Below are 8,421 nucleotides of genomic sequence, written 5' to 3'. Positions count from 1 at the left end.
CCTGGGGCTCCCCCCGCCATGGCTTCCCCTCAGCCCCAGCAGCCACGGAGCCCTCCCGGCCCCGGCGAAGCCCCTCAGCCATCGCCCCGGGGTCTTCCCCTCTGCCTCCTCAGCCGCCCCCCCCCGAGACCCCTCGGCCCATGGCCTTGTCCCCGGCCCGGTCTGGCCATGAGGACAGGTCGGGGCAGGTCTGGGGGAGATGATGGCGGGCGTGAAACAAAGCAGGCGACGGCGGGTTCGGCTGGGAAGCACTTTAATGTGCCCGCTGCCCGGAGGTCCCGGGTGTGGGGAAGCATCAGGGGGCAGCAGGCGGGCGTTCTTCCCTGCGGGGGGGTCTGCGAGGGGTATGCCGGCGGTTAGCGAGCGCTGCGCGGAGCCTTCTCCCGTGCCCTGGGTCAGCCGGGCTGTGGGAGCGTCCCTGACGGGCGCTCAGACCCCGAAGATGGCTGAGGAAGAGACGCCGGAGGGACCCGCAGCCCCACAGAGCACGTAGACGAGTGCCCTGCGCCTGGGAAGGATGCTCAGACCCTGAGGGACACCGAGGAAGAGACGTCGGAGGGACCCAGAGCCCTGTCGGACGTCGGAGGGACCCGGAGCTCTGCAGCGCTTGGGCACGAGTTTGGCGGGAGCTCGTGGGGTGCGGGGTACGCCGCTGCACCCGGCAGACCCCCGTCCTAGAGCTTGAGTGCCGTGACACGGGGGATGTGGAAGGGACAGGTCTCCTCTGAACCTGTAGAGCTGCAGAAGGAGAAGGAGACAACATCAGGAGGTCAAGGAGCAGCCCACATCTCCGCTCCCCAAGTCCTCCCACCCCAGGCAGCCCGCCGGCCCATGCCACGCCTGCCACTTACATGAGCCGGTTGCGGATGGGGCGAAAGTGTTTGGTGAGCCTGACGGCGAAGATGATGTTGGGGATGAGGAAGAAGGTGCAGCATCCCAGGCTGAACCAGAAAGCATTCTGCAAGGAGAGAGCACGGGGGTCCCTACTGACCTGCACCAGGCAGCCCCCAGGCTCTAGAGGGGTTTGGGGAGCCTTGCGGTGGCCGGTTCTGGTGGTGGTGGGGTGTTAGGGCTGCTGTCGGCCCCGGCTGCCCCAAACTCGTGCTCATTAGCACCGTGCAGGTCCCCACCGGACCTCCGTGGAGGGACAGGGACAGGATCCTTACCCAGGGGTCAGCGATGCGGTCACACAGGATCACCCGCCCGTTGTCCAGGGCCGTGGCAAGTGGCTGGCACGAAGCCACATCCTCCCTCAGCTGGAACAAGAAGCGGAGACAAGGCGTAAATCCACTCCTGGCTCAGGGAGATGCATTTTTCTACCTCCTGCCTTGGCTCGGCGAGGGGTTTGCATGCAGCATCTGTGGGGGCTCCCGGCCCCAAAGAAGCCCCCGCAGTGAAGGCGAGCACCTACCGTCTGCCCGACCCAGTTCAGGTACTGTGCGAAGTACCGCAGCTCCTTTCTCGTGAAGCAGCCAATCTCCTGGGCAGAGAGAAGGCAGCAAGTAGGGCAGGCACCGCGCTTCCCAGTCCAGCTCCAGCCCCACTCCAACCAGCTCTGGGCTAATGTCGGGCTTGGAAATGAGGGCTGGAGGCTTCGGGTGCCCTTTCCACTCTGCAGCACCCCCTTTGCACTCTTTCTTTCTGGCTGTGGGGAATTTTGTACCCCCCCAAGGGCTAATCCAGTCCCAGTTTACCTGCCGGAGGATCTGCTGGGCTTGCACAGGCAGCCGGGCTTCCACTGAGGCTGTGGTGGCCAGTGTCGTCTTCACCCGCTCCTGGGGAACCACGGGAAGGGCAGAGCATCCTTAGAGCACCGAGCAGCAGGACAGATGCCCTAAGGACGTTGGGAGCAGGGCGTGCAGTGGCACGCATGTGCCGAGCTTCCAATTGGGTCTGACTGCCGGAGAGCAGGGAAAAGGGCACCTGCCCCGAGCAGAGAAACCTCCTTGTAGGGAGCAGGTGAGATTAAACACTGTGGGACGGCTCTGCCAGGGATGCTGAAATGCTGTGAGTGCTGCAGGGGGATTTCCGATTTGCAGCAGCAAATCTAAAGGACACCAATCCTCCCCGAGTGGCATTTTTCCTGGCTCTCCCATCACCCCGTAACTGGCTTTTTGGGGCACTGGCAGGCAGGACCCATAGGGCACCACATATTTTTCGGAGCTGGAAGAAACCGCGCAATTACCTGGAGGTGCGGTGCCAAGCGGGAGAGGAACTGGACACTTTCCCCCAGCTTTGCCTGCAGGACAGGGAGGTGAGAAGGCTGCAAAAGCCCCATCACCCCTTTCATGGGGATACCGCCAGGAAAATGCCGGCAGCACCACGAGCCACCAGCCCAGCATGGACTCACCACCAAAGCCTCCTGCGATTGTACTGTGGAGTTTTGCATCTGCCACAGGGCCTGGGCCTCGGCGGCCAGCCGCCCTGCCACCGTGCTGTTCCTCTGCAGGGGGACAGCAGGGTGAGGATGTCCCCATGGGCACGCAGGCAGCCCCTACTGCCCGCCCCGCCGCTCACCTGCATTTTCTGCAGCCCCTCGAGGCTCCTCGCCAAGCCAGGGAGGCTGGTCTGCACCACGGGGTTTTTCATCTGGGGAAAGGTGGAGTTGGCAGCTGCCCAAAATCCAACCCTGGAAGCCGGTTCTGGAGTGGCTGGGCCACATCCTGCCTGCTGCAGCAGGTCCAGCTCCCCGTGAGCATTCCCTCACCTCCTCTTGGAAGCGCCCATAGTCCACTTCATCCATGCCGCTGCGGGCAAAGGTCTCCAGGTCCTGCCTGCCCTCGCTGCGGAGGAGCCGCACATCACCCAAGCGTGCCGTGAAGTCGCCCAGGCGTTTTTGGAAATCAGCCGTGTACTGCAGGGGCAAGACATGGGGGATGCTGCAGGGTTGGGGCCAGGCACCTCCATCCCAGTAACCCCACTAAAGCTCATGCATCTCCATGCTGTTACCAGAAGCTCTGGCTGGCGCCAGCCCTCACCTTGGGGGTTTTTAGATGCTCATCCAGGTCGTAGGACCTGTCGAGCTGCAGCACCTCCCACAGCCCCGCGCCGCTCTTGCACTCCCTGGAAGGTAAAGGGACGTTGGCAGCGTGACCCCAAATTAGCCCTCTGATGTATAGGGGCAGAGGTGGGCTCCTGCAGCACCCACCGGTACGTGGCACTGAGGTTGGAGTCCCTCCTGAGGTTGAGTTGACGGGTGAGGTTCATGGATGGAGGCAGGTTCCCGGGGGTGTCGATGAACTGGGCCAAATGGGAGGAAAAACAGGGTCGGTGTCAGGCGCAGGCATTCCCAGCAATGATTTTGGGGGTCCTCTGTGCTCGCAGGTGTGTCCTGGGGTACCCTATACCAGCCAGAGCTAATCTTGCCTTTATTTGTACAATCCCTGTTGCAGAGCCTCGTCAGGCGGCGTTCGGAGGGAAAGCGGTGGACAGCCCTGTGCAGGGACCAGCCTGTGTGTCCACAGCCATGGGACGAGCCCTGATCCCAATCCTGATCCCTCTCTCAGCCCCATTGCAGCATGCACCCCAAGGATCCCCAAACGACCAGAGGACAGGGGTCCTGTTGGTAGGAGCATCGTCACCTCGCAATTTAATGGCACAAGGGCAACTCCCTGCTGCTGATGCAAATCCAAGGACCTAATCCTAAACTTAATCTTCTGGTTTAGGATGGGGCTTTTCTGGATGGGTTTAGGGGGAGGACACAGAGGGTTTGGAGGCATTTTGGTGCACGCCAGGAGAGATTTATGGGGCAATGGGTGGATGTGTGGCCACCCACCTTATAAATCTCCTGGTTGACCCAGTTCCTGCAAACCAGCGTCTGGATGTTGCCCCCAACCAGGAAGGTGGCGAAAACCAGGAGGATGAGGAGCCAGGAGAACAGGAAAGCCAGGCCCACGCCGCTGAAAGAGGGAGAGGAGATGCTGGCGGCGGCTTTGCAGACCCGAGCGGGCAGAAAGGCTTGTGAGGACGTGCCCGGCCGGCTGCAGCCCTGCGGCTCCCTCCTGCGCCCGGACACGCCAGCCTGCCTGGGAAGGGCCCGCGGGAGCGGGGTGTGCCGGGCAGCGGGGCCGGGGCGCGGGAGCTGCCGGCTCCCAGGGAGGAGCAGCTTCTCCCAAACCCGCCGGCGCAGGCGGTGGCTTCAAAAGCCTTTCCACTCGGCCGGCTCTGGGTCCCTCCCTTGGCTTTGGCCCTCTGTTTTTTTTTGGGGGGGGGGGTTGTGAGATGGCAACAGCTCCCTCCAGCACCCAGAAAGATGCTTACACCAGGAGAAACTTGGCGCCGGCTTCTCCTCGGCACTCGTAGTCGCTTGGGTCCTCCCGCTTGGAGAGCCCATATGCCCCCAGGGCCATCCCTGTCACATTGCAGGCCAGGATGAGGAGGATGATGGAGCACAGCACTGTGCCCGCGATCCACCTGGAGGAAAGAGCAGCAGGGCACAGCCTCGAGATATGGGGCTGATGCACCAGCTAGGGCTCAGGGGGGGGGCTCAGCACCCATCTCTGCTGTACCCCCCGCACCCCTTCATGCTCCCCAGTGTCACCTGTACCGCTCGAAGCGCTCCACCTCCCGGAGGTACGGCTGGCTCCTGTCCTCCGCCTTCACCAGGGCTTCGCTGACGGGCCGGGTGTAGTCAGGGAGGGGGAAGGCATCGGCGATGGACTGCACCTTCTCTGTCACGCGGGCCATCTCGTCCCGCAGATCTGCGGGGCCAAGGTCATGCTGGAGGGGTGGATGGTCCCCACGGCCCGCCCTATGTCCCCAAACTGGGATTCGCCCCACGGAGGGTGTCCCTGCTCGGTCTGGCCGTCCCACTCACCCTGGATGACTTGCGCCATCCTCTCCACGGCCAGCTCCGGGATGGAGTTGAAGGTGCCATTGCCCTGTGAGGAAAGAGGGGGTGCTGAGCGGCTCGGCCGGGGCTGCCCGTGGGTGCCGGACCCCCCTGCTTCACCCTGACCCCACCAACCTGGCGAATCATCTCCGCAAAGTCGCTTCGGGGCAGACCAGCCAGCGCCTTCAAAACTTTCTCCACCGATGGCACCTTGGAGCAGAAGTAACCCATGAGCCTCGGGGCTGCCGGAGGGGTGATGGTGGGGGACCAGCACCCTGTCCCACCTTGCCGTAGTCGGCGCCCAGCTCCAGGCTCTGTGCCCTGCCCAGGACGCTGGCGCAGGAGGTGCAGCGCGGGTCGTCCAGCAACGTGACCACGCGCCGACGCCGTTCCCGCAGCGCTGGCTCCAGCTCAGCCCGCGCTGCTGCCAGCGCCCGCACTGTCTTGTCGAGAATCTGTAAATGGTGCAGCGAGGTCTGTAGGTCTTAAAGAGAAAGCCCAGGGCTAGTTCACACTGCTCCGCTCGGCCGCCCCGGCTCTCCGGCGAGGCTTTGGCACTGGCCCCCGGGGAGAGCCGCGCTCGGCCGTACCTCCAGCCCTGTCCTGCAGGTCTGCCAGTGCCGCGTAGGTCATCGCCTTCAGCTGTGCATGGATGGAGAGCCCCACGCTCCGGCTGAGCCCTGCAAGGCATCAGGCACCCCGTCAGCATTTCATCCCTGTGGGAAGCTCAGGTTGGTGCCCACCAGTGCCCGACGTGCCGCTTACCACCCAGGTCGGAGATTATCTGCTGTCGAGGCACCTCGAACTGGTCTACCACCATCTGCACCCCCTGCCAGAAGAGAGGAGATGATTGGCCGGGGGTAGCAGCCGCCGGGAGGGGAGGAAGCCCCACGTTGCCATTCAAAATACACTTTTAATGCGCATTTTAATGCGCCACCTCCTCTCGCCTCCCAGACTACTCCATGAAGGAAACGCGGCCACCCCTGGGCTGCACCCCACGGCGGGGGGAAGCTGCTGGAGGACCCACCTGGGGGACGTTGGCGATGTGCTGCCGCAGGGTGTGCAGGGTGGCCGGCACGGCCCCCAGCCCCGGCTCCATCTGCCCCTTCACCCGCTGGCTGGTGACGAAGGCACAGACGACGCTGGTCCTGCCGGGGACGAGCAGGTGGTGATGGGGCAGCCCGGCAGAGCCTCCCGGCCGCACAGAACACGGTTCCCTGCCCCGGGGTGAGGGGGCCAGTTCATGGGGTGCTTTGGGGGACTCACAGGATGACGAGGGAGGTGAGGGACAGGCAGGCCAGCAGGCAGTGGCGACGGCAGCCCAGCGAGCGCCGGTGGGCACGCAGGCGGCCCCCGCACCGCCGGCGGCTCCGGCAGTAGCAGAAGCACATCCCGGCCACTGGCACAGCCACGGTGAAGAGCAGAGCCACCGCGGCGCAGATGACATAACCCAGCTCATACTGCACCACCTATGTGATGGGAGAGCCCGGTTGGCACCGATGCACCCAGCTTGGGGTTCTGCATGTGCCCCGTCCCGGGTGGATGCCATCCCCGTGGGATTCCCCACCCCACGTCCTGGCTCACCTGCAACGTCTGCACCGAGCCGGGGTCGTTCAGGGCCGCCCTGAGCAGCTCTGCAAAAGAAACCGCGGCACTGCTAAAAGAGGTCCCACTTGATGCACGCCCAGCCCTCCCCAGGCAGCGAGGCCAGGATGGAGTCAGCATCCCCCCTCCGTGAAGTGGCTCAGACCCCCCCAGAGCAGCTCCGGACATGGGGATTGCAGCCGGCTCCAGGTATTGCAAAACCCCGGTGGTCTTGGGACCCGTGGCACTGGGGTCCTGGCTCCCCAGCTTGGGGCTCACCTGTGGGCAGGGGGTTTTGCTGGATGAGGTCCAGGCAGCGCCGGACGAGGCCGTAGAGAGGATCAAGCGAGCTGGGTACCCGGTGCAGCGCCGGCACCCGAATCTCGGCATGCCTGTCGGTGAAGCGGAGGACGCCGCCGGGGCTGGCAAGGTGGCATTGCTGGGTGCCGGCGGGACGCAGCAGCACCCAAGCCAGCAGCAACCCAGCTGCCCGCATGGCTTCGGTGCTGGGGAGAGAGCCGGGGGGCTCTGTCAGCCGGCGAGCGGGCAGAGGGGCATGCCCGGCCCCGGATGGCTCTCTCCGACTCGGCTCGCTGCTCCGGGAAACCTGCCTGACGGGTCGGCCGCCGTGCAAAGCCCAGACGCTGCCGTGGCTTGTTCCCCCGACGGGCTCCCTGGGGCGGCTGGGCTTGGCGGGGCTGCGTGGAGGCGTCTCCCAAATCATCCCAGGCCTGTTTCGCAACCCCTGGCATCCCTGAGTCACCGCTGCGGGATCCCCACGGTCAAGGCCGTTCCCAAAACGGGTGGCAAAGCCCCTCCGGGATTTTGGGGAGAGGGCCAGGTGGCGATGAACCCCCTGTTCTTGGGCTGGAGGGTGCTTGTCCCCACCGCAGCCACCTTGGAAGGAGGGATCTGGGATTTGGACATCCCTTGGGGGGTGGAAAAGCCCTTGCAGATGGATCCACGTCTGCAGACAGGGTCCATGCAGAGCAGGATCCCCCTTTGCAAAAGCATCCTGAGACTCAGGGTAGCAATGGGCTGGGAAGAAGGGAAAACAGGGGGGACACAAGCCCTGGCTAGCAATGCCCGCTTGTCGGCCAGGTGTGAGATGAGTTTTCTGGGCTCAGCCGGTCCCTGCCTCACACCCTGAGGCAGCTGCGGCTCCTTCCCAGAGCAGGATCCTGCTCGCCAGCATGGGCTGAGCACTAATTACAGGGTTGGCTGGAAACGAGGGAGGTTCAACCTGATTTCCCTGGTGCGGGGGGAGCAGCCCCCGTGTGCCCAGACAGCCGCGGGGCACCCTGAGAGCTGGGCCCCCTGCTCAGCCGGGCGAGTCAAGCCGGCCCTTCCCCACCACCAGCTGCTGACGCCTCTGTCCTCCTGGCGTTGATGCTAATCCATGTGGTTTTCCTCCCTCTGGAAAAGGGGCTTTTCTCCCAGCTGGAGATGCTGGCAGCATCCTTCCAGGCTGGGCACAGGGTGCTGCTCCCCACCACCCTCTTGGGAATGAGATGCCACGGACTGGAAAATCCTGCCCTGGCTTGGCTGAGTCCCCATCCCGGGACAAAACTCCCAGGGCCAGGAAAGCGTGGAGTCTGAAAAGCGATTACGTGTACGGTACATATATATATATATATGAATATGTGTCTGCATATGGCAAAGGAGCCCTGGCCGCTCACACTGCTACTGGGGCGGTTATGGTGATGCTGGTGATGATATCCCATCCCCACGATGATATCCCATCCCCACAATGATTTCCCATCCCTACGATGGTTCCCCCTGCCAACAATTTCCCATCCCAACAATGATATTTTTGGGGGGAGGTGATTTTCGTGTCCGAGGGGAAGGGATGGGGCCGGCACCGGTGACCCTGCGATGCCGACATGTGTGTGCTGCCCCGTCCTGCCTCAGAGACGGGGATGGAAGGGTCTGGGGTATTTTTGAGTTGTTTTTGTCCTCCCCCTTTCTGTCCCAAGGGGCAACTGCTGCTCCCACCTATGGTGGAA

At 63.8% G+C, this 8,421-nt stretch overlaps 1 protein-coding gene across 1 annotated transcript; it reads right to left on the bottom strand.

Moving 5' to 3' along the window:
• Positions 1-245: 245 nt before the first annotated feature.
• PROM2 (prominin 2) lies at positions 246-6,935 on the bottom strand. Its single transcript, XM_030035359.1, has 23 exons — positions 6,695-6,935; positions 6,416-6,465; positions 6,098-6,300; positions 5,859-5,979; positions 5,597-5,660; positions 5,422-5,511; positions 5,116-5,315; positions 4,967-5,041; positions 4,817-4,880; positions 4,541-4,700; positions 4,261-4,413; positions 3,776-3,899; positions 3,149-3,240; positions 2,979-3,063; positions 2,708-2,854; positions 2,518-2,589; positions 2,351-2,443; positions 2,186-2,239; positions 1,695-1,775; positions 1,412-1,480; positions 1,167-1,256; positions 852-958; positions 246-738 (listed from the first exon to the last, which is right to left on the bottom strand). Exons 1-23 carry the CDS (start codon positions 6,909-6,911, stop codon positions 675-677), a joined length of 2,475 nt encoding a protein of 824 aa, XP_029891219.1. The 5' UTR covers positions 6,912-6,935; the 3' UTR covers positions 246-674.
• Positions 6,936-8,421: the final 1,486 nt, after the last annotated feature.

This window comes from Aquila chrysaetos, chromosome 13, assembly GCF_900496995.4.
Source record: "Aquila chrysaetos chrysaetos chromosome 13, bAquChr1.4, whole genome shotgun sequence".
NCBI classification, from domain to species: domain Eukaryota; kingdom Metazoa; phylum Chordata; class Aves; order Accipitriformes; family Accipitridae; genus Aquila; species Aquila chrysaetos.
The sequence above is the reverse complement of the archived record's forward strand: the minus strand, read 5'-3'. Positions and strand labels throughout refer to the sequence as shown.